The sequence below is a fragment of the Suncus etruscus genome, chromosome 6 (genome assembly GCF_024139225.1).
Source record: "Suncus etruscus isolate mSunEtr1 chromosome 6, mSunEtr1.pri.cur, whole genome shotgun sequence".
In the NCBI taxonomy this organism is placed as follows: domain Eukaryota; kingdom Metazoa; phylum Chordata; class Mammalia; order Eulipotyphla; family Soricidae; genus Suncus; species Suncus etruscus.
The window spans coordinates 54,525,903-54,552,169 of record NC_064853.1 but is presented as its reverse complement, the minus strand read 5'-3'; the positions used below and the strand labels follow the sequence as shown (position 1 = coordinate 54,552,169).

Here is a 26,267-nt window from a genome sequence, read left to right as displayed (position 1 = left end):
ATACCAGTCAGTATGGCAAACAAAGGAGCCTTGAAAGGATGAAGTCTCTCATCCCAGACAATCTCCACCTGTGCCCTTTTTACTCTTCCTCTATTGGCAGAATTCACGGGAACAAAATGTGGTCCTGGGGAGAAGCAGAACAGTTGTGTGTTGTGGGTCATGGCTCCTGTGTCAGTGAGACGGGGGAACTCAGTGGGTCAATCTGACAGAGGCAAAGTTCTTAGGACAAAGTGGGCTGGGCTGAAAGGTACTGAGCTCCTGTCAGTGGGAATAAGGCTAAAGCATCCATCCAAATGGCAATTGCCATTATCTAGTGACAGGATTCAAGAGGCTTGGAGCCAAAGAGATAGGTTGGGAGCTTGCCTTGCGTGAAGCACCCTCAAGTTCTATCCCTGCACCAATATGGGTTTCGAATCCCCACCAGAAGTAGTAACTGAATACAGAGCTAGAGTAACCCCTGGGCATCACCAGGTGTGGCCACAAAACAAAAGCAAATAATTCATGGGGCGTGGCTGCTGTGTGTGTGGTTGTGTGTATGTGTGTGTGTGGGGGGGGAGGATCAAATCATCCACATGGAAAACAAGTGCTCTACAGCTGAGCAACCACCCCATAACCTTTGAAAAATAGTTTAAAAATTATTGTTAAACCTTGGGCCAAATGGTTCATATGTCTATTGTGTTGTGAAATTTTCTCAGTCTGGGGCCAAAGTCATAATACAACAAGTAGTTTTTTTGTTTGCTTGTTTTTTTTTTTGTTTTTTTTTTTTTTTTTTTGCCTTATACACAGCTGTTTTAAGTTTGATCCCCCTCATCCTATATGGTCCCTGGAGCACTGGTAGGAGTGATCCCTAAGTAAAGAACCAGTAGTGATCCCTGAGCATTGCCCAATATGGCCCTAAAACAAAAATAATAGCAAAGACGTTTTCTCAATGAAAACTCTGATGAAGGGGCCGGAGAGATAGCACAGCGGTGTTTGCCTTGCAAGCAGCCGATCCAGGACCTAAGGTGGTTGGTTCAAATCCCGGTGTCCCATATGGTCCCCCGTGCCTGCCAGGAGCTATTTCTGAGCAGACAGCCAGGAGTAACCCCTGAGCACCACCGGGTGTGACCCAAAAACCAAAAAAAAAAAAAAAAAGAAAACTCTGATGAAGTAGCTTTGTTGATTCTATTTCACCAGTAATAAAACTAACTAGACCAGGATGCGGGTCATGCTCAGGCTCTTGCCTTAAATATCTGAGGTTTTGATTTTGATTCCTGACCCCTACCCACATACACACACTGAGTCTCTCTCATATTTACTAAAAAAGCCCCATTTACTTTACTAAAATAAAAAGGAAGAGGCTGAGAGATAGCACAGTGGTAGGGTATTTGCCTTGCATGCAGCTGATACAGGACAGATGATGGTTTGAATCCTGGCATCCCATATGGTCCCCCATGCCTGCCAGGAGCTATTTGTGAGTACTGAGCCAGGAGTAATCCTTGAACACTGCCAAAAAAAAAAAAAAAAGAAAGCCAGCAGAGGTCCCAGGTTGAATCCCTTCCCAGGGCCATTAGCTAAAACAAAACACCTTCTAGAAAGTTATTGCCAAGTACCTAAACATGTGGGTACTGATCTTTCACTGTACTTGTCCGTGTACCAAGCTCTGACCCTATGTACATGTTGCTTTTACCATCAGAAAAGTGCTTGCAAGTTACCCAAGATGCCTTTCACCCTGAAAGTTCTTCTCCCAGGGCTACCTGGTACCCTTCCACCCTATTCCGCCCAGCTGTGCCTACCCCCACACCAGCTGTGACTCACATAGAACAATGTCCCAGTCTTGCTGAGCTCTGCTCAAAATGTCCCTGGCAGGCCTGTGACCACCAAGCCAGGCCATGGGACCGGTCAGCAGAGGGAGAAGAGGAAGTGGGAAGGGATGTGAAACCTGGCCATGAGCTGGCTCTACTTTCTGCCCCTCAGTGTTCCCTGAGCAGAAGGCAAACACATCCAGTAGGGCTGGCCACAGAAGCAGGTAAGGTAGCTGGGGTGGGGTGGGGTTTGAGGGTGTTTACATCTGTGAAGCCAAGGGAGCATCAGGTGGACTAGAAGGCTGTTTGGTCAAGGGGGGATTGGGGGGAGACCAGCCAGCAGCCTAAGACAGGAGAAGAATGTGAGCAACTGGGGAGGGACACTAATCCAGGACCCAGCATGTGGATGAGCAGGTACCTTAGGTCAATCTTGGAGGAATTGGAGGCTTTCATGATCAGACCATCAGATCTGGGTTCTGACCCTTCCACACACAAGAAACTGGGAGAGAGCCAGTGCAGTGCCCCAGGCAGAGGACAGGGAAGCTGAGAACCCAAGTGTGTATGCTTGGAGCAGAAGTGCAGAGTGGGGGTGGGGGTGGGGGTTTGTAGACTCCTGTGTCTGCCCAGCTCTGCTTCTGGACGAGAATGACATTCAATGTGGAGCAGATGCTCAGTAAATATTTGTTTAATGGAATTGATCATCTGCAGGAGTGTATGAATGTGTGTGTCCGGGTGAGCGGGGTCAGTGCACGTGTCCTCGACTGTGGAGTGGAAGCGTAGAGTCAGCTTGCTCTGTGCTGCAGCTGTGTGGAGAGGGGGCTGTGTGCATGCAATAGTGTGCTGTGTGTGTGCATTGGTGTGTGTGTGTGGTGTACACTGGGGGCGGGCAGCTGTTTTCAAGTGTGCATGAGGCCACAAAGTCAGCTGCCTGTGTCCTGCTTTGCTCCCCGCAGGGACACCATGGAGGCTGCCTGGGACTGGCTGCTGGTGGCTGTGCTGGCCACATCCCTGAGCTCTGCAGTGACTCAGGATGTGTGCCGAGCCACAGATGGGAAAGATGGGGTTAAAGGAGCACCCGGACGACCAGGGCGGCCAGGCCTCAAAGGGGAGAGAGGGGAACCAGGTAAGAGGCTGCCTCTGTATCCCGTCTCCTCTTCTCTTGGCCTAGTCTAGGCTCCAGGCTGGAGATTTGAGTATAGCACTAAGAAGTACTAGGGCTCTGCATGAAGTGCCTCCAAGGTGCACTTGACCCCAAGAGCTGTGGGATGGAGGAGGATGCACCCTTCTTCTGTGCCATGTCCTAAACTACCTAGGCCTCTCCATAATCCCCTGCCTGCCTGCATTCTCATTCCTTATCTCCCCTTGCTCCTCCAGCAGGGGAACTGCTGCCATCAGTGAATCTGAAGGACCCCAAGCACTGGTTGGTTTGTTCTGGGAACACTGAAGGGCCTCAACTCTAGATTCCAGAGGCCCTGTCTTGCTGTGTGACTTTAGAGAAATTACCGATTCTCTCTGAGCCTGTTTCCTCCACTAGTCATAGAAAAGGATTCTAATGTCAATGACCCTTTGTGTTTCCTCCCAGGACCCCAGCTCCTCCCACTTCCCAGAACTGTCAGATTTCATAAACACTCACATTCTGGAAAAAAAGGCCAGGGTAGAGGGCAGGGGAGGAGGACAGGGCAGAGCGAGAAGGGATAGTCCGGTGGAACCCTTCTGTTACTCCTTATCTAGAGTAGACCAGGAAGATCTGCAGGAGATTCGCCAAATACATACCTGAGGTCCCACATGTGACCCCCAAGCCTGAAGAAGCTGGTTCAGGGCCCAAAAGGAAGGGTGGTGCTGGATGCATGGCAGGAGCACAGGAAAAAGCGAGAGTGTCCTACTGTTTTTGCAACCTGACCCTTTCCCAGGGGATTCTGCACACTTGTCTTTATATTGTAAAGATGAGGCTTTGAGATGTCCATAGCTGCAGTCCATCAGAATCCCTGTCTTAAGGGCACCATGTGCCTTCTCTGCCACCACAGATCTGGATCCCTGTCATCTCCCTGCGGACTGGTAGACACTAGACTCTTACTTGTGACTGGCCTTTCTCCCTCCAGGGGCTGCTGGCATTCGGACAGGCATCCAAGGCCTTAAAGGAGACCAGGGAGAGCCTGGCTCCCCTGGGGTCCCAGGGTTAATGGGCTTCCCAGGGCCCAGTGGCCTCCCAGGGGTCGCTGGGAATCCAGGACCGAAGGGCATCAAAGGTAACCCAGGCAACATCAAGGATCAGCCACGGCCAGCCTTCTCAGCTGTGCGCCGAAATCCCCCCACGGGTGGCCATGTGGTCATCTTTGACAGTGTCATCACCAACCAAGAAGGCCCCTACCAGAGCCACTCCGGCTTCTTTGTCTGTGCTGTGCCCGGCTACTACTACTTCACCTTCCAGGTGGTGTCCCAGCGGGACATCTGCCTATCCATCGTGTCCTCGTCCCGAGGCCAACGGCAGCGGTCCCTGGGCTTCTGTGACACCAACAGCCGAGGAATCTTCCAGGTGTTATCTGGAGGCACAGTGCTCCATCTCCAGCATGGAGACCAGGTCTGGATCGAAAGAGACCCCACAAAGGGTCACATCTACTTGGGGCCTGATGCGGACAGCATCTTCAGTGGCTTCCTCATCTTCCCATCAGCCTGAGACAGAGAGCAGGATGGGGGCAGTATCTCAGCCTTCTGCTTCTTTCTGTGGGGGGACTCTGGCCCACTCACAGCCCCACTTTGATGTCTGTGCTCAGCTCTGCAAAAGTGTGGGTGCTGCTACTGTAACTGCCTGTGGGGAGATCATTTCTTTAGACCTTTCTCTGGAATAAATGCTGAGTTTCTGTCTGCTGAACCTGATATTCAGAGGCAACCTGTGCACTGAGAGGGAATCTGAGAGGTACAGTCATTGTATGTTCACAGGCAGTTCTATATTTCACTGAGCAGGTTAGGAGAGTTTCAGCAGCCTGCTTCAAACCCTGGACCACCAGTTGTCTGATCAGCTTCATGCCAGTCCACTTCAGGGAATAGCACAATCTGTAATGTGAAAATGAGGCTGGTTCCTTTTTAGGACTAGAGTGATAGTACATCAAGTAGGGCTCTTGCCTTGAACATAGCTGACCTAGGTTTGATTTGATCACCAGCATCCCACATGGCCCTCAAACCTCACCAGGAGCAATTCCTGCTTTCAGGGTCAGGAGTAAGCTCAGATGTGAACCCAAAATAAGCAGATATATAGATGATAGATAGATAGATAGATGATAGATACATACATACATACATGCATACATACATACATACATACATAGACAGACAGGCAGGCAGGCAGGTATCTTAGGTGTGACCCAAAAATAGGTAAGTAGGAAGGTAGATAGATAGATAGATAGATAGATAGATAGATAGATAGATAGATAGATAGATAGATAGATAGACAGACAGACAGACAGACAGGCAGGCAGGCAGGCAGGCAGGCATCTTAGGTGTGACCCAAAAATAGGTAAGTAGGTAGATAGATAGATAGATAGATAGATAGATAGATAGATAGACGGACAGACAGACAGACAGACAAACAAACCAGATATTTCCTCTATGGCCAAAAGATGATACAGCAGTTGAGGCCCAGGTTTAACATGCAATCAAGCCAGGTTCAATTCCCAACACCTACTATGGTTCTCCAAGTATCATTGGATACAAAGCTGAAGGCCCCTGAGCACTATTGGGTGGCCTGGATCTCCCCAACACTACAGGCCCTGGAGATTGTACTGTAGAATATGGACTCTATGAAGAATCAGTAGATTTCTTGGAAGGATATGGGAACCGTATGGGTATGGGAACATTACAGAGTTACCCTGGTACATGGTAAGGCCTATGTAAGTTTGAATTGTGATTATATTGTTTCATCTTCACAGACAAACTCTGTGAAGGTTATCACAGTGACTCTAGTTTATAGATAACGAATCTGAGACTGGAGAACTGGGATAATGAGAAACCCAAGATCAGTGTTAAGGGGAAGAGTTGGGGTTTGCAGCCATGTCTCAGAAATGCCCCAAAGATGGCTGTGGGGCCAGCATTCTGCCAGCCCCCACATGCACACAGACCTGATGAATGACATTTCCTGACTTTCAAGCAGAAAAGCAGGTGGGCTCATGGCCTCGGGCCCCCCAAGTTTCCTCCTGAAAAATCACGGAATCAGCCCTGAATTTCCAGCTACCTCTGAGCATTTTGTGTAGAGATAGAGGGATAGGAGCGTCTAGAATGCTCAAGGTGCTCAGGAGCCCACCTCTTGCCTTCGTTTGTGAGGAAACCGGAGTTCAGCCCTGAAAATGTCTAATAACTTGTATGTTTTCCCCAAGAAGCAGATTCCATCTCTGTGCTTCTTGCATGCATGGCTGTACTCCCATCCACCCACACACACCAGGTGCCCCACATTCCTGGACTGCCATTAGCCCATCCCCAATAGGTCCTGGGACACCTTCCCTGAGTGATGCCCCTAGTTTCTCATTCTAGTCATGCTTCTACCCACACACTAACATCTGTCTAGAGAATCCCTCATCTCACCCTGGTGAGCACAAAGACCCCACCCCTGCCTCTGACTGATACAAAATACCCTCTCAGGCGTGTCCCCCAAAGAGAGAGCTGTTCTGTCACCTTTAGGTCTCAACTCCATCTGGTCTCTTCCTTTACCCTTCCCAGATGCTCACTCCTGGGGAAGCAGGGACAAGGTTTCTGTGCAGGACATTTCCCTGTGGTGAAGCATCTGTCCCAGCAGAAGGGGAGGCATCATGGCTTAGAGAAGGGGACAAGTACCCAAGGTCACAGGGCCTGAAAGAGCCTAGATCAAAGTAGGAGAGCCTTTTCTACACTGGAACTCAATAAAAGATGTCCCCAAAGTGAAGGGACAGGGCGGAAACGGTGTGTGCTCTTGGCCCTAAATTCCACCTACACCCGTGGAAAAATCTGTCCAGGCCCCAAGCTGAGACCTCTGGGGAGAGGAACCAGCCTGAGCGGAATTGGCCAAGTCGGGGCAAGGAGGGCTGAGCATGGGCCGAGGCTGCCACCTGCTGGACAAGTGGGCACTAATCACAAATGAGGTGCAGTGGGGAAAGAGCTGAGTCTCACAGGAACCTCTAAAGTAGTGCCCACCCTCAGTTCACCCTGGCCTTCCTGCAATGGAGACCCCCAGGGTTAAGTGCATTCGTGCTCCTTCCAACTCCCCATGCTCTGCAGTCTTGTGCCACTGGTGAAGACATAGAAGAGGACAGAGAGAGCCTGATGTGGCTCAGAGGGACAGCTTCAGGGCTCAGTGCTCAGCAGTGACAGACATGTATTTGCATCAGGCACTGAGTCCTCACCATGCTCTGATATACCCCCCCCCCTTTTACAGAGGAGTAACCCTATTGTTCAGGGAGAAAGCCAACCTGAACCATAAGTGGTCTGTGTGATGTTTGGTCAAGGTTTTGCTACCTATCAACTCTCCATTCTGCCCCTTGCCCTGACTGGCAACATCTCCCCTGCCCCAATAGACCTCCAGTGTAAGTTTCAAGGGCAGAGTTAGAAGTGCCAGGACAGAAGAGTGGGATGGAAAATGAGAAAAGATGGCACAGAAGTTGGGATCATCAAGGGGGAAAGGGTCCCAGAAAATCAGACACCAACAAGCAAAACCTGAGTTTGCCTGTTCCCATTGCACAAATAATAAGACAGAGGCCTGGAGACCAGGAAGTGAAGGCCTTGGGGCAAGGGGTGGCAGGACTGTAAGGAGGTGGATGATCTGCCCAGAGCAGTCTGCCCCCACAGCAAGCTGCAGGCTACCCAAGTGTGTTGGACTTGGGGGCTGGATTTATAGTACACTAGGTAGGGTACTTGCCTTGCATGTGGCAAATATAGGTTCAATTCCTGGCACTTGTTTATGGTTTCTTGAAACCCATAGGAATGACCCTGAGTGCAGAACCAGGAATAAGTCCTTAATAGTACAGAGTGTGGGCCCCAAAACAAAACTTTTTCCACTCATGGCATCTTTTCACCTGAGAACTGTAACACACAGTGAGCAGGTCCAGAAATATGCAGAATCAGGACACAGTTGGTTTTGAATGAAGTTTTGTCATTGCCATTCAGAAGCCTGCAACATTTTTACAATGTCAACATTTAGTTATGTGACTTTATAATGCCACCCCAATGTAAGAAAAGAAGTAAGATGCTGGTGACTTGGAGCAAGGACTTCTACCTCCCTGAAACCCAGTTTCCTTGTCTTCTCTCAGTAAATGCCCAACTCTGGGGCCAGATGTGGACAGGCTCAAGTGGATGATAGGGAAAGTCTGTTCAGACAGTTTGCACACATACAAACACACAAACTCTCACTCATACAGATACACATATTCACAATCTTTCACATGCCATACACATACATATATGTGTGCATGCTTTCACACACTCACACACATGTAAACACTTTTATACATAAACACATAAACATACTTACACAAACACGCACTCACATGCTCACCAGTTCCAAGAATGAGGATATTTCTTCATTTCAGACACTCATGACCTGAGGGAGGGGGCCACAGGGGTGTTATTGTGGTCAGTCTGGGTCAGCACCCAAAAGAAAGTGTTGACTCAGGAAAAATAAGGGGAAAGGGGATGTGGGACTGTGGGGAGGGTCCGAGGAGGGAAGGGGCTGTGGCCTGCTGAGCCCTTCTTTGTTTCCGGTGTCGCTGCCAGGGAGAGGGAAGCTGATCTGAGGACGTCTCTGTGAGTGAACAAGCAGCCTCCCACCCAGGTACAGTTGGGCCCCTGTGACTGTCACCAACCCCTGAACCTTCCTGAGAAGGTGAGGGGAGAGGAGAGTCTGCCCCCCCCCCACCAAACTGGGGCCTGCACTGGGAGAAGAGGCCATACGGTTGAAGGGCAGCCTTGGGCGGGAGGCTGAAGAGCTGGGAGAGGTCAACTGGCCATGCCACTTTCTCCCTACAGCACCTTCCCCAGGATGGACTTGGGCTCCCGGTGTCGGCCCCACCTATGCCTAAACCTGCTACTGCTCCTGGCGCTGCCATTTGGGGGTCAGGCCAGCACAAGCTGCTATGGAGTCCCTGGGATGCCAGGACTTCCGGGGGCACCAGGGAAGGATGGGCACGATGGACTTCAGGGACCCAAGGGTGAGCCAGGTGAGTGTGCTGGCCATGCTAGGTGACAGGGGTCATGGGGGCGGGGGGGGGGGGGAGGCAGGCTGTGGTCGTCCAAGTACAGGGGCAGCTATGTGATGGTAGGAAGTATGTGTAAGGCCACTTAATCTGTTGAGAGCAGCAGAAATAGAAAATTCTACTAAGACCCTCTTTAAATGGGTTGCACAGCTTCATGGTACCTAATGCTTAAGTTTCATACATTTCCCAGGAAATGTGCATCTAACCAGTCTTTCATGTTTTATCAAGAAAAACTGAAAGGGGGACAGAGCAATGGCACAGAGGGTAGAGCATTTGCCTTTCAAGTGGCTGACTAGGGTTCGATTTCCAACTTCCCAAATGGTTCCCTAAACACCACCAGGAGTAATTTCTGAGTGCAGAGCCAAGAATAAACCCTGAGCACTGCCAGGTATGCTTCCTCTGCCCCCCCCCCCCAAAAAAAAACCTGAAAGCCTAGACTTCCCGGTAAATACTGTTAGTATTTGGGGCTCTAAAGAGAAAGGTAACACCATGTAAGCCAGAACTACCCGAGGCCACGTGCTATCTGTGGCTGGAAGCTGTGACCCATGACCCCTTTCAGAGACCCCCTCGCCCTCTTCTGGTTGGTCTACCCTTCCCAGCACAAATGGAGAAACTGAGGCCAAGTGATAGTACATGCCTCAGCAAGGGGGAGAGAATAGGCAGGATGTGAGCCAGGATCTCCTTCCCCTCTGATCAGCTTCCTTTTGGGTTCCCCCATATCATCATGCCCTGCCTGTTCTCTCCCCAGGACTCCCTGCTATTCCTGGAACTCGAGGACCCAAGGGGCAGAAGGGAGAACCCGGCAAGCCTGGCCATCCTGGGAAAAATGGCCCCACGGGGTCCGCAGGAATACAGGGAGATCCTGGAATCCCAGGACCACCCGGAGCACCTGGTGAAGAGGGCAGATACAAACAGAAGCACCAGTCAGTGTTCACCGTCATCCGGGAGACCAGCCAATTTCCGGTGCCCAGCACCCCAATCAGGTTCAACACGGTGATTACCAACCCACAGGGCGACTATGACACAAGCACGGGCAAGTTCACCTGCAAAGTACCTGGACTCTACTACTTTGTCCACCACACGTCACACACGGCCAACCTGTGCGTGCAGCTGTACCGCAACAATGTCCAGGTGACCTCCTTCTGTGACCACATGACCAACAGCAAGCAGGTCAGCTCCGGCGGTGTGCTGCTGCGGCTGCAGAGAGGAGAGGAGGTGTGGCTGGTGGCCAACGATTACAATGGCATGGTGGGCACCGCTGGCTCCGACAGCGTCTTCTCCGGCTTCCTGCTCTTCCCAGACTAGTGCAGCTGGGTCTGCTCCAGCCTCCAGGCCACCCCCACTTCCCTACCTTCTTTCCTTCTCGGTACCAGCCTACCACATGTGGGCCAGTCTCAGCATCTTGTGCCCAACCTGATGGACATGTCCTTCAGGCAGCCTGTTCAGACTTCCCACCCCCACCTGTTCTATTCTTCCTTCTTGGCTATCTCTATTCTGACACATCACCAAAACCTTTCAATGCTGCCATGGCTTCTGCCCAGTCTCAGGAGAGGCCAGGAAATGTATAAATAAAGAGTTATATCAATAAATTGACCTGACTCAGAGTCCTCACTGTCATTTCCTTTAGCAGCATGTTTCTTTGTTCACACCTGGCATGCCCCGGCATTTGTGCACTCTGGACTCAGAGAGGGCATAGAGCTGGTGCTTGGGGAAGACGAGTGTCAGTGCAAGTACATGCAAAGCCCTTTGGTTATTTGGACAAAAGTTGTATAAGTAGGGGGAAGGCTGTGAGACACTCACAGGTGCCCACTTAGTCACATGTGAATGGAGAAATATTCCCATTTCTACACCCAGCTGTTAAGTTCTGGGGGCTCCTGTCCAGGAAGGGAGGGGTCACAAGCAGGTGAGCCCCAGCAAAGACACAAGCTGTGCCATAAATTTGCATCCAGTTAATGAGTGGATTGGGGATAAATTAATGAATAAATAAATGGGTAAATGAATGACTAGAGGTGGAGCAAATGAATGAGTGAATAAAATGTCATAATAGTGAACATTTATGGAGCTCTCACAATGAAGGCACCAGGCATTATGATAGCCCATTTATGAATCATTTAATATTCATAAGCATACACTAAGATGGGATGAAAGTGTGTATGTGTGGGTGAGAGAGAGAGAGAGAGAAAGAGAGAGAGGTGGAGGATGGGATGAGGAGAAAGAATCTGTGTCTGAATCTAGAAGCTGCCAGGCCCTGTGAGGTTGGGAGCATCTGGGCCTAACTCCCCATCCCTGCCACTGTGGTAGCATGAGAAAGAAGTGGCCATTCAGGAAGGCTGCAGGACTCATGGTTGGCCTGTGCAGATTTGGGATCTGTGTGGCAGAGTCGGAGAGGACAGGGACACACTCAGGCTTGAGAGATTCTGCTTCATCATGGAGAGACCTGGGTGGGATTTCAGGACCCCTGTTTGCTCACAGTGGTTGCTGGCTACCAAGGGCCTATGAGAGCAGTTCTGAGTCAAACTCTGACACCACATCCATCACCTCAGGTCCTTTTTTCCACATATACATGCTTTCACTGAGGTGTCCTTTGTCCTGGATGGTCTAGGTTTAGCACAAGCATCTTCTCTTGGTAGTCTTCCCACTGTATGACCAACATGGTTCTCCACGATAGAACTATGGACAAAGGCTCATGTGAGGCCAAAGTCCCACATGTGGGAACCCCATGACAGGCAGGTACCTTTCAAAGCAAAACAGCAGGAACCGGAGCAATAGTACAGCAGGTAGGGCACTTGCCTTGCATGCAGCTGACCTGGGTTTAATCCCCTACATCCTATATGGTCTCTTAAGCACTGCTAGGAGTAATTCCTGAGTGTAAAGCCAAAAATAACTTTTTTTTTTTTTTTTTGGTTTTTGGGCCACACCTGGTAATGCTCAGGGGTTACTCCTGGCTATGTGTTCAGAAGTCGCTCCTGGCTTGGGGAGCCATATGGGACACCGGGGATCGAACCACTGTCCGTCCTAGGCTAGTGCTGGCAAGGCAGACACCTTACCTCTAGCACCACCTCGCCGGCCCCCAAGAATAACCTTTGAGGGGACCAGAGAGATAGCACAGCGATAGGGCATTCGCCTTGCATGCAGCCTACCTGGGACGGATGGTGGTTTGAATCCTGGCACCCCATATGGTTCCCCGAGCCAGCCAGAAGTGATTTCTAAGCACAGAGCCAGGAGTAACCCTGAGCTCTGCTGGGTGTGACCCCCCCCAAAATAAAAAAAGAATAACCCCTGAGTATTGCCAGATATGGTGCAAAAAAATGACCCCTCCAAAAATACATGTAGCCAGCAGGTTTAGGGCTTGTGTCGACATTGAAAAGATTGAAAGAATACAGGTCCGGAGTGAGTGGGCAGTTGGCAAGATAGGCAGATGCACGTAGCCTCATGCTGTCCAGATCTCTGGCCCATGTCCTACCAGATGTCAAGCATTTCTGAGAACTGGGCCTCTTTGTCATATGTGAGCACATAGTAGGGCAGGGGGGTGTCTGATGGAAGGAAGGAATGATAAAGACAGAGAAGGTTGGGGTTGGAGCAATAGCACAGCAGGTAGTGTATTTGCCTTGTGAGCAACCTATCCGAGTTCAATCCCAGACATCCCATATGGTCTCTGAGCCAGACAGGAGCGATTTCTGAAAAAAGAGTCAGAAGTAACCCGAGTGCAGCCAGGTGTGGCCCAAAAACAAAATAAGGGGGTGGGAGGAATGCAGCCCATAACCCAGAAGTCTATGGAGGCTGGATCACAGAGCCCTCCCCAGATGGGCTCACCAATCACCTCTTTCTTTTTTTTTTTGTTTTTGTTTTTGTTTTTGTTTTTGGGCCACACCCGGCGGTGCTCAGGGGTTACTCCTGTCTGTCTGCTCAGAAATAGCTCCTGGCAGGCACGGGGGACCATATGGGACACCAGGATTCGAACCAACCACCTTTGGTCCTGGATCGCCTGCTTGCAAGGCAAACACCGCTGTGCTATCTCTCCGGGCCCCACCAATCACCTCTTTATTCACCTTCTCCAACCACTTAACAGCCAGCCTGGCAGTATTCCAAATGGCACCTCTTTTTTTTTTATCATTTCTTTTTTGTTTAAAAAAATCAATGAGCTTTGTATGTAAGCCACAGTGTCAGATCAGAAACTTGCATTTGTGGAAACAACACTTCTGCTGCCTTTTTTATTTCCCATAATTGTTTCCTTGTTGTTATCTTTGTCAGAAGAAATACCTTTGAAAATGTCAGAGTGTCTGTGGGCTGAGGAGACCTGAAGAAGGTTTTCCAAGGGGGTGGAGACCAAGAGAGGGTAGGTGGGTGAGAGACAGGAACCAGAGCAAGAGATACTCTCTTATTCTAACACCAAGCTCCCAGGAATCTTCTGGAGAAGATGTGATTTGGGGGTTCAGGTCACTTTCCCTACCCTGCACAGGAGCCATCAATTTTATGGGAATTTCTAGCAGGACTTTAAGTCAGCGATTTCATGGGAATGGCTGCCACTCTAGAACCAAGACATAGAGCCCCACAACTAATGAGATCTAATCAAGGGCTCCCCTCATTCAATCCTGGGTCCTCCACAAATAGCATCCACAAATCCTGTTTTCTCTTTCAAGAAATAGCCAGAGAAATAATACAATGGGTAGGGCATTTGCCTTGCACATGATAGACCTAGGTTCGACCCCCAGCATTTCATATGTTCCCCCAACCTCTACCAGGAGTAAATTCTGAGCACAGAATCAAGAGTAAGCCCTGAGGGGCCAGAGAGATAGCATGGAGGTAAAGCGTTTGCCTTTCATGCAGGAGGTCATCGGTTCGAATCCCGGTGTCCCATATGGTCCCCCGTGCCTGCCAGGAGCAATTTCTGAGCCTGGAGCCAGGAATAACCCCTGAGCACTGCCTGGTGTGACCCAAAAACCAAAAAAAAAAAAAAAAAAAAAGAGTAAGCCCTGAGTATTACTGGGTGTGGGCTTTCTCCTTCAAAAAGAAATAAGACCATTTAGACCAGAGCAAAAGTATGGTAGATAGGGCACTCGCCTTGCATGAAGCTGTACCTCATGTGATCTCCTGATTCCCTCCAGGAGTGATTCCTGAGGGCAGAACCAATAGTATTCCCCCCTTATAGCCTGGGCATGCCCAGACAGGTGGGAAACCTCCCTGGTACCCATGACAATGGTGTCTATGCCCCTACATAAAATATGGGCATACGGTCAATAAAGTTGCCCAAGGCCACAAAGTGAGATGGGCTGGGGCTCAAACTTGGGATGGACATATTCCAAAGCCCCACCCTGATTTTCTATGTCCCCAGTTCCTAGTCTCTGCAGCTCCCACCTCATCTTCAAGATCATCAATCATGAAAAAAAAAATCAGAGACTTCATCCCAACCGGCCTTTGCTCCTAAAATGATCCTCCTGAACCTGTCACCTCCTCCTGCTCCCCTGAGCCTAGATCTCTTTAGCTCCATAATTGGCAGAGCCCACAGCTCTTTTGTTTATGAAAAAAATCTCACCTGTTGTGGTTGCCTGCAGCATGTGATTACAAGCAGCATCCAAACCCAATGATTCCCTTCTCCAAACTCAGATGTCTGGTAGACCCTGCTGACCTATGACCTCCTGATGCTTGCCAGGAGCTGTCCCTGAGTAGAGCATTGCAAGATCTTCCTGTAGCCCCATAAGAGACGGATCCCTGGCAACTAGAGCCCAGTGTGTCTAGCTGTGAGTCTTATCTGCCACTTGCAAGAGGTGTGGGGTCCAGCAGTCACTTTTTTCTTGCGACATTTGCTCAGGAGAAATGAGACCACATAGATGCTTCACATTCATTTGCCCCTGGAGAACAAACGACACTTTATTGGGGCAGATTTGCTTGTGGCTCTGTCTCCAGGACCTGGCTCCTAAATGACCCTTACAAGTATTTGTTGAATGACGATTACCCACTCACCTTTATTTATTTTTTGTTTGTTTGTTTTTTGGGGGGCCACACTCGGTGGTGCTCAGGGGTTACTTTTGACTCTGTGCTCAGATGGCTTATGACAGGCACAAGGGATCATACAGGATGCTGGGAATCGAACCCCATTCTATCCCAGGTCAGCTGCATGTAAGGCAAATGCTCTACCACTGTGCTATCTCTTCAGCCCCACCCACTCACCTTTAGGCCTCAGTTTTCTCCTATATAAAATGACCAGAACAGACTAGTGCCCTCCCAGGACTTGTCCAGTGCTAACTGGATGTAATTCCAGGATCAGCCAGCAACAGGCCCCTTCCTGTGTCTATTATTGCCATCAGCTTCAAGCCCTGCTGGAAGCAGAGGAAGGAGTATAAATAAATAATGACCACATTTAAAATTCATTATTAAATTATCTTCTGTGAAGAGGGACAGAGCACGGGTGCAGAATGGGAAGAAAGGAGAAAGGATGAGGCCAGAAAGGGGAAGGCTGGGACAGGAAGTGATATGAACAAGGAACATGAGCACTGTAGTTCACAGATTACTCTCCCTTCTTTCTCCCAAGATGTTGTGTAAACCCCATGTGTCCCATGTGGTCAGGAGGGCACTTGGGGTCACAATCTCATTATCCAGCAGAGATATTGGGGTTCCTTGGCTAAGAACCTTTGGCTAGTAAGGGACTCAGTTGGAATGTGAATTTAAGTTTTCCACCACAAATCCAACACTCAGTCTTGGACCATTCAAGTTTCCGTGTCATGGGAGAGTCTTATGCCCGCTGACCCCAAGCTGAATCTAGTTCCCGGTAAGGGCCTTTCACCCCAACAGCTGTGTACCCCACAGTTGCTGAGCCAGCGAAACCAAACTCACCACTCACCATAACAAGTACGGTCAGCCCCTCCAGATTATAGAAATGGGACCTGAAACTGCAAGCAGGCAGCAACCCTGAGAACAGGGTGATGGGAAAGTCTGGGAGGGGGGCAGTGAGGGGAAAGTCGTTCATGCCCAGAATGGAACTTCCGCTTGGGACTGAGCACCAGGCTCCCGGCTCCTGTCCTGCTCTGCTGTGCAGTCCCTGCCCCAGATATCACGGATCCCAGGTAAGAACAGCACTCAGAGCCTGGAGGGCTGCCAGCAGGACAAATGGGATGGAGGGTGGTGATGCCAGTGGGTCCCAATGCTCAATCTTGGGACTTCGACTCTATGGGGCAATTTAGGAATGCAGGGAAGACAGGAAGCTGAAACAGAGTCCAAGGACTCCAAGGCCATGAAGACCCAGTGACTGAGGGCCCTGAGAATGAGTTATTCCTGGGCTTGTCACTTAATCTCAATCCAAGTTCTCCTAGAGTCACTGACTTCTGAAAGTGCTTCTTAAACTGTGGGTCATATATGGGATCTGTCTTAAAATAAATTTCTTGGCAATTTATTGTCAGTATATGTTTGGGTGTGTATGTATATATATTTTTATTTAAATTATTTTTGGTTTTGGAATCATGCCCATCAGTGCTCAGAGCCTGATCCTGGCTCTGCATTCAGGAATCACTCCTGGCAGGGCTCGGAGGACCATATGGGTACCAGAAATTGAACCAGGGTCAGCCATACATAAGACAAGTGCCTTGCCTGTTGTACTGTCTCTCTGGTCCCCCTATTTTATAGTCCTATATATCGGCCAGAGTTGCATAACAATTTCTTGGAGGGGGAAAAGGTCAAATGGGAATAATCCCACAGGAAATTAAGCTGACCCTGGGTGCAGGGGTCTCAAACTCACGGCCCGCGGGCTGTTTGCTGCCCTCCATACAACATTTTGTGGCCCTGCCCTAGAGGAATCTTGTTTTTGTTTTGTTTTGTTTTAGTTGTTTGAGTCACACCCCCCAATGTTCAAGGCTTACTACTGACTTTGCACTCAAGGATCACCCTGACTTTGCCTCCTGTGGCCCTGAGGTAAATTGAGTTTGAGACCCCTGGTTTAGAGGGTTTAGATTCACTCTGCTTGGGGTCATGCCATGAGGAACAGTGGAGATGGAGCTTGGGTACAGCTGAAAGGGAAAGAGGGAGGAGAAAGAGAGCTATGGGTGATGTGGGCTGATTAAGGTGGGGCCATCAGATGGGGGTTTAAGCTTGAGACTCAGTGGTGCCTAAAATGTATCAGGATCCAGATCTCTCTACACCCCCATGAGCTGGTGGAAGAGCCCTATCTCCATGGTCCCCATGAGGGAGCCCGGATTCCTAAAACTCACCTCCCAAAAAAAGCTGAACCTTTCATTTTCCCACCATCTTATGTTCAGGCCCTCAAATTTAGGGATTCTTGGATCATGTTGAGAATATGTTGTCATTGCTTATATTCATTTAGCATTTCCAACATGCAAGCCATAAGTCATTGCTCCTCCCCCAACACTGCAAGGTCAAGAAATGCACTATCTCCACTATGAGGAAAGGAAAGTGTGACCAGACGAGAGGCATGACTTTTCTGAGTGAGAAGTGGCAGAGACCCAGTTTGGACCTTGGCCACTGTGTTCCTTTGCGGGAGCTGTCCCACAGCCACAGTGACAAACTCTCCTCTGGGCCTTAGGGTTGGACCCAGCGAGGCTCAGAGCAACTCATTTCTGGGGCCTCTGACTCTAGATCCTGTATTAGAACACAAGTTTACTAGCTCAATGATTTTCAACCACCAATTATAGAGTGGTTCTGGTCTCCAGGTATAAAAGGAAATAATTTTATTTGGCTAGAGAATAATTCAAGTGGCAGAGCATATACCTATATGCACAGGCTCTGAGTTCAGTCCACATCTCCACATTCCCCCCCTAGGCCACTTAGCTGACTGTGGCCTGGGGGCTTCTAAGCACATTTTTTAAATTTTTTTGTGGGGGTTACATCTGCTGGGCTCAGGGTTTATTCCTAGCTCTGCACTCAGAGATTACTCCTGAAGAGGCAAATGCCTTACCCACTGTACTACTTCTCTAGCCCTCTGTTTTTTTGTTTAAAAGGTTGCAAACCAATTCATGGGTCCAGAGAAGCATTACAGCAGGTAAGATACTTGGTTTGTATGCAGCTAATCCAGGTTCAATATCCAGCACCACCTGTGGTCCCTGAACACTGCTAGAAGTATCTCAGAGCAGAGAACCAGTAATAAGTCACAAGCACAGCCAGTTGTAGCCCCTAGCACCAAAAAATAAGAAAAGGAAAGAAAGAAAAGAAATAATATAGGATGCCAGGGAATACAGGTCATCCATGTACAAGAAGTGTTCTACCCATTGTGTACTATAGCAATAGTGTACTCTCACTCCAGTCCTTTTGTTTGTTTGTTTGTTTGTTTTGGGGGGTTCTTTTGGTTTTTGTTTTGGTTTTTGGGCCACACTGGTGACACTCAGGGATTACTTCTGGCTTTGGGCTCACAAGTCACTCCTGGCTTGGGGGACCATACGGGATGCTGGGGATCAAACCAAGGTTCCTCCTGGGTCAGCTGTGTGCAAGGCAAACACCCTACTGCTGCGCTATCACTCCGGCCCCTCCATCCTAATTTTAAACATTTTATTTAGAGGAGAGAGAAAGAAAGTGAGTATATGTGTGTTTCACTAATAAAATAGTAGAGTAGAGAAAGCTAAGATACTCTACAAAGAAAAAGAAAGGGGCTAGTACAGCGTGAAGAGTGCTTGCCTTGCATGAGGCCAACCCTGATTTGATTCCTGCACCACATCTAGTTTCCCCAAGCCTACCAGGGGTGATTTCTGAGCATAGATTCAGGTTAGTAAGCCTTGAGCACTCCTGGGTGTGATCCAAACACAAAAAATAAGCACACACAAAACCTATCCCAAGCTGAAATGCAGGTGGCCCCAAGATGTGGATGCATATTGCTTCCTAAGAAACATTCTTGCCTGGACCTTTCCTGAACTTTACATTCTCAACATCAATTCCAGAGTTGCAACCTCAATTAGAAAACCTTACTTACCTTTATCCCACCTCTGCAGTGGTTACCCTTCCTACTCACCCTTCACCTGCGCTGCAGCACCCAGCACTCTCAGACAATACCTTGGGCTCAGGTACTGACCTGTTCACAGTCTGTCTTCTCCAGAAGCAGGAAGTGTCTTGCTGTGCTCATCTCTGTGTCCCTAGGCCCCACACCAACCCCATTTGTATCAGACACTTTCAGTTAGCAAACAAGCTGGCACTCCTGGGCACAGCGAGCTGAAAGCTCTTCTTGCCCCCACAGGAAGCAGCTAAGACAGTGATGAAGATTTCAAGGGACCGTGTCCTGGCACTGCTGCCACTGCTGATCCTAGCCTTGCTTGGTTCCTGCCAGGCCCAGAGCACCTGCACCGGACCTTCGGCCATCCCTGGCATCCCAGGCATCCCTGGAATACCTGGCACCGACGGCAAACCTGGAACCCCAGGGATAAAGGGAGATCAAGGTATTTTGTGGATTCCCAGGCCAAAAACCCAGCTCCTACCTCCCAAGTGACAGCTTAGGATGGCAAAGTTGGCAGTTCTTGCTGCTTGATAAGCCCTGGCAATAACTCAGCAAGGTAGGAATTCTGATTCCCAACTTATAGGCAAGAAAATGGATATCAAAAGAGACTTTCCTTGGCAGGCTGGTAAATGTTGAGACAGAGACTCTGACCTCAGGTAGAAAGCATATTCCTCCCACTCTAGCCACGCAGCTCTGCGGTACCTCCACCTCCTGGAACTCCTTTTACCACCTGTGAAATGTGGGCAATAATGCAGCTGTGAGGTGTCACAGGGTTCCGATTACACTTCTTGCCATAACCCCATACATAAACCCATAATCATAGTTAATCCATTCCTTGAACCTGAGGTTCTAGCCATGAACTTTCCTTACATAATCTCATTTTATCCTCATAATCCCACAAATATCAGCAGCCTCAGAGAAGGTGACTCAGTCCAGGGACACAATTTAAAAAATGTGACATAATATACCTAAAAGTTAATAACTTTGTAACTTTGTACTTCACCACTATTCAACTAAAACAATTTTTAACTGGGCAATTCAATTTAAATTTTTTAAAGAAAATGTCATATGAGAAACACAGCTAGCTGTCAATCCTATCCACACATCCAGCCCTTGGCCTTCCTCCCATAAACATCGCCAGGCTGCCCAAATAGAGCTTTGCTGGAATAAAATTTTAGGTCAAGCCAAGGGCACATGGAGAGTGGAATGAGAAAGATACTGTGACCCATTTCCAGGTTAAGCAGACGAGGATGTGGCTGATTTTCAGGACATCTGCCTTAGGGAAAGGCTGCAGAGGGGAGTCCCGAAGTTTCTGGGGGAGCTGTTGTCGTAACATCCCTATTCAAGAAGATGGGGCAAAAAGAGACTTGGAGACCCCGGTTGATCATTCCTCCAAACCAACTCTGCTCCTTCTCGCAGGTGGAAAGTGGAGACCCAGAAAGGGTTAGGGACCCACCCCAGGCCACACAGCCAGGCCTACAGGCCTCCTTACATTAGTTCTCTGTGATCTCAGGTCCCATATCACTCGCTTTTGCTTCTTCAGGGTTGCCAGGATTAGCTGGAGACCATGGAGAACTTGGAGAGAAGGGGGATGTAGGAAATCCAGGAAATCCAGGAAAAGTTGGTCCCAAGGGCCCCGTTGGCCCCAAAGGTTCCCCAGGGCCCCCTGGACCCTTTGGCCTTAAGGGTGAATCCGGAGACTACAAGGCCACTCAGAAAATCGCCTTCTCGGCCAAGCGAACCATCAACAGCATTCTGCGTAAGGACCAGGTCATCCGCTTCGACCAGATGATCACCAACGAGAATGCCAACTATGAACCCCGCAGTGGCAAGTTTACCTGCACTGTGCCCGGCCTCTACTACTTCACTTACCATGCCAGCTCACGGGGGAACCTGTGTGTGAACCTTCTCCACGGTATCAATCCCATGAAGAAAGTGGTCACTTTCTGTGACTATGTCCAAAGCTCCTTCCAGGTCACCACGGGGGGCGTGGTCCTCAAGCTGGGCCTCCGGGAGCAGGTGTATCTGCAAGCCACCGAGAAAAATTCCCTAGTGGCCATGGAGGGGGCCAACAGTGTCTTCTCTGGCTTTCTTCTCTTCCCGGATGCAGATGCATGACCCACGGGGCCCATTCAATCCACAATGCTCACTTCCGCCCTCCAAGTAGACCCCATTGCCTTCCCCCCAAAGCCTGTAGAGGGGCTCCTGATGAATAGCTGAATGGATGAGGAAATAAACTCTTGAAGGTCAAGGAGCAGGGGTCTACCGTAACTCTGTGTCATCCACCTGGCACAGAACAGGTGCTCAGAAATGCAGTGTGAGTGCTGGTTGAATGAACAATGAATGTCAGGCGAAAGGAATGAAATGACTTCTGAAGGTAGAGCTCCAGACAGTGGGAAGTGACTGGAAGGCCAGTGTCTGTCCCTGAGTGTTTGCATACAGTGAAATGAGAAGGGAACACCTTCCCTTCAGCACCTACTATGATCTAATATATTTCTTTCTTCATCTTCTCATTCATCACACACTTGCCTTGAAGATAGGGTCCATCATGCCCAGTTTACAGAGAAGGAAACTGAGGGATTGTGGAACAAAGGGCTGTGTAGTCAAGCTGGTTTTTCAGGGCAGGTCTATACCTTGAGGAGATAAGATCTTTTTTCAAGAAGCAAGTCTAAATCAGCCATCCTCCTGCAGGGGTTTTCTGCTTGTGATGCCATATACCTCCCACCCAAGGGATCCAGGGATCCTCCAGAGTCTTAAATGACCTTGGAACTAAAGCCCTTCTCAGTTTGGTTGCACCCACATACTCCTACAATCTCCCCAACTCAGCATCCAGCATGTTCAGCATCCAGTTAGAATAAACTTTGCTCTTGCTGAAGAACTTTTGAAGGATTCCCCACTGCCAGCTGGACGCATCCTTGCCCAAAAGATCCTGGCATTCAAGGATCTCTGGAGTGGCCTTGCAGGCTCTTCTCCTTCTCCCCTGGACAAAGAAGGTCCTCAATCTAACCTAGTAATTCTCTGTCTTCTCAACAGGCTCACCTTTCTGCCTTGGAGCCCTTCTCTTCATTGTTTTCCTTCCTAGAAGTCTTCTATCTGACCATCCTTTAATGCCTCATTCAAGTCATATCTCCCACCAGAGTCCAACCCAGGGGTCTCAAACTCGCGGCCTGCGGGCCGTTTGCAGCCCTCCGTACAGCATTTTGTGGCCCTGCCCTAGATGAATCTTTTTTATTTTTTTGTTTTTGTTTTTGTTTTTGTTTTTTTTTGTTTTGGGACCACAACCAGCGGTGCTCAGGGGTCACTCCTGGCTGTCTGCTCAGAAATAGCTCCTGGCAGGCACGGGGGACCATATGGGACACCGGGATTCGAACCAACCACCTTTGGTCCTGGATCGGCTGCTTGCAAGGCAAACGCCGCTGTGCTATCTCTCTGGGCCCATCTTTTTTTGTTTTGTTTTGTTTTAGTTGTTTGGGTCACACCCCCCAATGTTCAAGGTTTACTACTGACTTTGCACTCAAGGATCACCCTAACTTTGCCTCCTGGAGTCCCCAGGTAAATTGAGTTTGAGACCCTGGTCCAACCATTCCAATCCACCAAACTTGATCCTCTGACCTGTAAACTCCAGTCTTCCTCATTCAGGTCTCAGCAATCAGAACCTGCTTCTGGCTTTACACTCCCCCAACTGCCCAGCGAGGCCTCATATCTACTTTGCAGGCTGACAGAGCTCTAGTAGCACAGTACCATTCAATACAGACACATTCTGGCAAGATCATAGACTTAGATCAGTTCCCACACCCAGTCCTATATTGCTGTCTGCTACCCCTCCTCCTGACCTTGATTCATTGTGACCTGAGATGGAAGGGATTTTCAGTACTTCAGTCTATCATACAGGGCCATGGAACCAATCTAGCCTCCTTTTGGCTAATTTGTTTCTCAGGAGTCCATTCAATGAATGCAGCTTTCGCTCCTTCTCCTGGACCTCAGACCCAATTTTCTTAACTTGCTTTAACCTCAAAATCTCCAACAAGGCGATTAACCTTTTCCACAGGAACTGGATCTTCTTTGTGGAGTGAGGGAATGAATGCCAACTGGTTCTCAGGGGTTACTCCTGGCTCTGAGCTGAGATCACTCTTAGTTGTGCTGGGGTAACCATGCAGTGCTGGGGGGTTGATTGAGAGTGTCAGCTGCAAGTACTTAATTCTTCTACAGAGCTCCCTGAGCTTCTTTCACAACTTGCTCTGACCATGCAAACTATCTGCCTGGTGTTTGAGTTTAGTAAAAATAGCTGTTATGGCAATAATAACACTGCAATTCAGTTTACTTTGTACCTAATGCACTAGGTATATTATTAGCTCACTCAAACCTCATCTCAAATCCTAGAAAGTACCGCATAATCCCCTTTTACACATAAGAATTCAAGGCTCAAAAAGGTAAGCACTTTGCGTGTAGGGACACACAACAGGTATACAGCCAGGTTCAGAATCTGCTTCTGTTCCTGTCAAAGTATGCTTCACCTTTGTTACCTACTTCCATTAGAACTCCCTTCCACAGTGGTCCCCCTGTCTCTCACTGGTATCTGTCAGCCTCAAGATCCACATTATAAAGCCTCTGCAGGCAGGTCTGTCTATGCTGGGCTATGCCACAGTCCAAGCATGTGTCTGGCATTGAGGTTGAGCACAAGTGGACAGTCCAAAGCTCAAATCCTGCCTTTGCCTCTCACCAGCCCAGTGACCATGACCAAGTGACTGGCCAGTTTCCTATTTTGTGTTCCAAGAAATCATTGGTGAGGCAATAAATGACCTGGTCTGTGACCTTGATTTTTCTCTTAAATTCCCATGGATTCCCTATGGGGAAAGGAAGATCAAACTTTGATAGTTTGATTTTTTTTGTTTGTTTTTTATTTGGGGGGGTCACACCTGGTGGCGCTCAGGGGTTACTCCTGGCTCTGTGCTCAGAAGTTGCTCCTGGCAGGCACAGGGGACCATATTAGGATGCTGGGATTCAAACCATCACCTGTCCTGGATCAGCTCCATACAAGGCAAATGCCCTATCACTGTGCTATCTCTCCAGCACCACCAGGTATGACCCCAAAACAAAAACAAGAACAAAATATCTTGCATCTGGGGCTGAAGCAACAGCACAGTAGGTTAGGGCATTTGCCTTGCATGCAGCGGACCCACATCCAATCCCTGGCCTCCCATATAAGGTCCCCAGAGCCTGCCAAGAGTGATTTTTGAGCACAGAGCCAGCAATAACCCCTAAGCACCACTGTGTGACCCACCTCCCCAAAAAAAAATCTCACCTTGTCCCTGACTGTGAAGTGGATCCAGCTACTCCTCCTGCCCTGTGGGATTGGATACAGAAGAGCATCACTCTGGCCAGGCTCTCTGTTTGGGAGGGCATAAGTTTTGGAGGAGTGTCAATCTTACGGGTCATCACTTTGGGGAGGCATTGGTTTGAGGATCTACCAGAATTCTCTGAAAATTTGCTGATGTTTAATCTCTGCCCCCTGATATCTAGGCTCTTATTCTGCAGACTTGAATGAGTCCTTTCCTCAAATATTGGGTATTTGAAGGCCTCAGCTTCAGGAAAGACCTGAGTATAAGGATTTGACATTGGTCACCAATGTCACAATCCTTCATTGATTCTGGAGTGGAGTGGGGGCATTGTGTATACAGGATGAAAGGGTGATAGGGAAAATGACTTTTCCTCTTGTGAAACCTAAATAAGATAAAAAATGCAACAAGAGGGCCTGGCCAGACTGATGCTCTTCTTCATCCAATCTCACAGGGCAGGTATAGCACGACCCACTTTACAGTCAGGGACAAGATGAGAGATTTTTTGTGGGGAGGCCTTCACAGGCTGTGTGTGCAGCTCAAGCTGGCTGCTTAACTTCTCTGGAATATGGTTTCCTCATAGGTAACACAGAGGCAAGGGGCTAGGGAGAGGGCAAAGGAGTGGGAGGTGCAGCTGTGCCTACATAGGACCCTGGTTCAATTCTCAGCACCTCATGACTCCACCAAAGACCAGTGGGGACATCGCTGGAGGCCCCTTAAGAATCTCTGTAGGTAGTGGCTGTGATGGTCCCCAGAACTTCAGGGCTCCATCAGCAGCACATTCTCAGGTCTGATATTTAACCCTCTGACCCAGCTGGCCTTGCATTGCTGGGATTGGCCCCCAGAGTCCGTGAGCACTACTTGGGAGGCCCCTGAGACTAACAAAACACGCAGTTTTCATAATCATATCCTCTTGGGAAAGTTGATGAGAGTTAAATGGATTCTGAGTGCAAAACCCATCCCATCCCTCATACATACAGGGAACATTTTCACAACTTTTACTGTGGTTACCAATGGGAAACTAGTGGTAACCAGGATCAGGGTTTAGGACATCCAAAGAGAAATGAACACAAAACACATATGGGATTTGGCAAGATGCACCATGCTTTAAATACATCTAATTCAGTGGGGTGGGGACTGGGTAGGAGCTGGGCTGGGAATTGTCCTTTTTGAAATATTCCCAGAGATCTTGGTATGGCTCAGCAAGATTCATACTTCAAGGACTCTTTATTAGGAGTAGTGGGGTCAGCTTGTTCTGCTGTGAACTGGAATTCTCCCCAGCCTGGGTAAGAATCCCCATGGTAGACAGCAAGCTTGGGAGGTAAACCTGACTGTTATTGCTGTCACTGTGGGCATCACTATGGTATTTGATGGTGATAACAAGGGAGTTCATGAGCAGACCATGGAGAGTATAAGAATGAGTTCATTTCCCCATATGTGTGGCAAACTTAGGTCTAAGTACTGAGGATTTCTTCCCTTTCTCCTCCATGTCCTCCCTTTCTGGTCTCTCACTAACAAGGAGACATCAAATACTCTGCCTTCACCACACACACACACACACACACACACACACACACACACACACACACACACACACACACACACACAGCAGAGAAAGCTGCAAGCTTCATTTATTTTTGCCCCTAGCCAGGATGCATTCTCCTAGACAATGCTGTTAGCCAGATGCAGGGAAAATGAGGGTGTTTGTTCAAGAAATCCAGAAGGCCCACCCAGGGAGACACACCCACAGTGAGGGGTCCTGGCAGAGCAGAAGACATACTAGACAGAACTCAGGAGATCCTGGTTCTAAATTGGTCTCTGAGCCTGGCTTCCTGTGTAAATACAAATAAGCCATAACCCTTCTCTGGACCTCAGGCTTCCCTCTGAGAAAGAGGGGAAGGAACTAGATCCACTGCAGGAGATTTGCTTTGTCAGAAACCGATTCTTGGGCCTGCCCTAAACCTACTGATTAAGAACCTGGTAGACAGCCAGGCTTACCAATTAGGAATTG

The 26,267-nt window shown here is 49.0% G+C and overlaps 3 protein-coding genes across 3 annotated transcripts; all 3 read left to right on the top strand.

The window, feature by feature from the left end:
- The first annotated feature begins 1,965 nt into the window (after positions 1–1,965).
- C1QA (complement C1q A chain) lies at positions 1,966–4,653 on the top strand. Its single transcript, XM_049775019.1, has 3 exons — positions 1,966–2,008; positions 2,738–2,907; positions 3,884–4,653. Exons 2-3 carry the CDS (start codon positions 2,745–2,747, stop codon positions 4,456–4,458), a joined length of 738 nt encoding a protein of 245 aa, XP_049630976.1. The 5' UTR covers positions 1,966–2,008; positions 2,738–2,744; the 3' UTR covers positions 4,459–4,653.
- Positions 4,654–8,511: 3,858 nt separating this feature from the next.
- C1QC (complement C1q C chain) lies at positions 8,512–10,584 on the top strand. Its single transcript, XM_049775020.1, has 3 exons — positions 8,512–8,625; positions 8,769–8,959; positions 9,744–10,584. Exons 2-3 carry the CDS (start codon positions 8,782–8,784, stop codon positions 10,298–10,300), a joined length of 735 nt encoding a protein of 244 aa, XP_049630977.1. The 5' UTR covers positions 8,512–8,625; positions 8,769–8,781; the 3' UTR covers positions 10,301–10,584.
- Positions 10,585–19,165: 8,581 nt separating this feature from the next.
- On the top strand, positions 19,166–21,174 carry C1QB (complement C1q B chain). Its single transcript, XM_049775014.1, has 2 exons — positions 19,166–19,362; positions 20,464–21,174. The coding sequence occupies exons 1-2, from the start codon at positions 19,182–19,184 to the stop codon at positions 21,036–21,038; spliced, it is 756 nt and encodes a 251-aa protein (XP_049630971.1). The 5' UTR covers positions 19,166–19,181; the 3' UTR covers positions 21,039–21,174.
- The last annotated feature ends 5,093 nt before the right edge of the window (positions 21,175–26,267 follow it).